The 2,395-nt window shown below is 36.4% G+C and overlaps 1 protein-coding gene across 1 annotated transcript in view; it reads left to right on the plus strand.

The window, feature by feature from the left end:
- Positions 1–221: 221 nt before the first annotated feature.
- Positions 222–2,395, plus strand: part of XRN1 (5'-3' exoribonuclease 1) — a 29,688-nt gene continuing 27,514 nt past the window's right edge. Inside the window, exons 1-2 of the mRNA XM_010020424.1 lie at positions 222–242; positions 876–1,108. Of these exons, the coding sequence (XP_010018726.1) occupies positions 906–1,108 (203 nt within the window). The 5' untranslated portion in view covers positions 222–242; positions 876–905. The remainder of the gene's footprint in view (positions 243–875; positions 1,109–2,395) is intronic.

Raw genomic sequence — 2,395 nt, forward strand, 5'->3', positions numbered from 1 at the left:
TTAGGATTTTTGTTTGCTGTCACAGAAAAAAATACCCAGAGTAAAAGGCAATTCCTATGTAAAACACATAATGATATTTTAATCATATTATAATCGTGCTTCTTAAAAGTTTGTCTGTTTTCCATATATATGTTGCATATAAAAGCTGTAGTTTTCACCTCTTTAGAATGTTGCCTGTGCAATGCCCCGCTCTCTTCTTATCTGAAAGTGGTGCCTGTGTGGCTGATGTGGTGTTTGAGCATGTTGAGAGCAGTTTGGTTATTGAATTTGACTGTAGTGAAGATCATTATGCACGACAGAAGACTAGTTATTGAAAGTGATTCAAGGTTCTTCTCAATCCTGCCTCTTGTTTCTTCTCTTCATCCACTTTCTGAAACAGTTATGTTTCTCTTGTGTCTGGATGTTAAATACAAGTCCAACAACGTGCCTTTCAAAATTACATAAAGATAAGTCAGTAGTAAATCGTTAAAAGTTAGCAGTGCCTTTTTAAAGTTGTAACGACAGAAGGATTTTTATGTATAGTCTTATTGGTGGATTAAAAAATAGATTTGTTGCAAATTGCTCTTGTGCATGTTGGGTGGGTTTTAGTAACAAACGCCCCCCTTGCTTCATACCTTTAACAGTGTTTCTGCTCTATCTGTTGCTTGTGTACATCTGTTCAGCTGACTTGCTTCACTGGGAAAATAATAATCATGGATTGCAAATGCAGGCAAACCTGTAACCAGTCAAGATGCTCTTAGCCTATTGATGTGCAGTAGGTTCCAGTGCTTCCCACCTCAGCTTGTTTCCAGAGTTCATTACTCTTGGCTACACCTTGAGCAGTGATAGCATTGCTTCAGCTGTCACCAGGTATGTACTAACTCTGGCTTTTGTAGATTCCAGAATTTGACAACTTATACCTGGACATGAATGGCATTATTCATCAGTGTTCGCATCCAAATGATGATGATGTTCACTTCAGAATCTCGGAAGATAAGATTTTTGCTGATATTTTTCACTATTTGGAAGTACTGTTTCGCATCATTAAACCAAGGAAGGTTTTCTTCATGGCAGTTGATGGAGTAGCTCCAAGAGCAAAAATGAATCAGCAGCGTGGGAGACGTTTTAGGTGAGCATATTTGCTCTGACTCTGACTTTAAGAGAGTAAATGCTTTAAAAAAATTTACTTAACTGTGTGCCATGAAAAGTAAAGTATGAGAGTATGAGTGCTTGTGCCTTTGATGGTAGCTTTAATTTTTAGTTAAATGAGGGTAACTACCTGTAAAATTTTAATACTTTAGAATCAGGATTCCAAAAACGAAAGCTTGCTTGTTACTTAAATTTTTCTCTGTGTATGTTGGACTGGAGGAGCTTTTGTCTCATGAAATTTTCTGTGAAATAAATCTCCAATGGTTTCATAACCTGTGAGAGTCTTTGGTATCTGTGAATGCTAATTCTAGACATGCCTTTTTGGTAACTATAATATGCCGTGTTCTTTGACAGTCATAGAAGAAATTAAGTTTCTAGTAAAACTCTGGTTTCCTGTCGATACCAGTTAGCAAGCTAGCTCACATGCAGAGCTTGCAAGTAGATTGCACCTTGTTCAGGATTATATTAATATTTTGGGAGATGTGAAAGCTTCTTTGAAGACTGCTATAAGGAAAGCATGCCAGTGGTTAGACAGTATAGAGATGGTAAGTGAAAAGTGACAGAAGCAAACTGAGGGGAAAGGACAAGAGAAAGTATTTTCAAACTACTGAGTTTTTTGTGGGGTTTGGTTTTGGGTTTTTTAAAGTAAAAAGGAAGTTGAGAGGAAGAAGAGGTTAAGAAAGAGTTCTAAGTAGAAAACTAGAGTGGAAGTGAGGTAAGGACAAATCTAAGATATTGGTGGTTTCTCTTTTTCTGATTCAAAAGTGTTTATGAAATCCTTGGCCAAGAAAGGCTAGGGTATTTGTTTGCTTATTTCTCCAGTACTAGTGATGATAACTTGTTAATTCACCCCTTCTCCTCTTTTGGTATTCCAAACTTGTTGCTTTGTTTGATAATATTCTTAACTATAGTATTAACTATACAACTCTTGTTCTGTGAGTGTTTTCAGATGCTTAGATCCTGAGTACTCCTACTGTTTCAACATTAATTTGCTTTCATTGTGCTCAGCTGTTGAATGATCATTTTGGAAATGTAAATATTAACTGTATCTGAGTAATGACAGATTATCATCATTACTAGGGAAAAAAAGCTGTGTTTAAGCCTTCCAGTTGTGTGGGAAACAAGGTGAAAATATCCAGGAGTTGAATTTCTCCCTCTTCTTTTCCTAACCACTCCTTAAAAAATCAACTGTATGTATTTTGTCAGTAAAGCTGTACTTCGGATATTAATGTTTGGGTAAGATGATTCTTTCTCTACTCCGCTCTTC

This window comes from Nestor notabilis, unplaced genomic scaffold, assembly GCF_000696875.1.
Source record: "Nestor notabilis isolate BGI_N333 unplaced genomic scaffold, ASM69687v1 scaffold10308, whole genome shotgun sequence".
NCBI lineage: Eukaryota > Metazoa > Chordata > Aves > Psittaciformes > Psittacidae > Nestor > Nestor notabilis.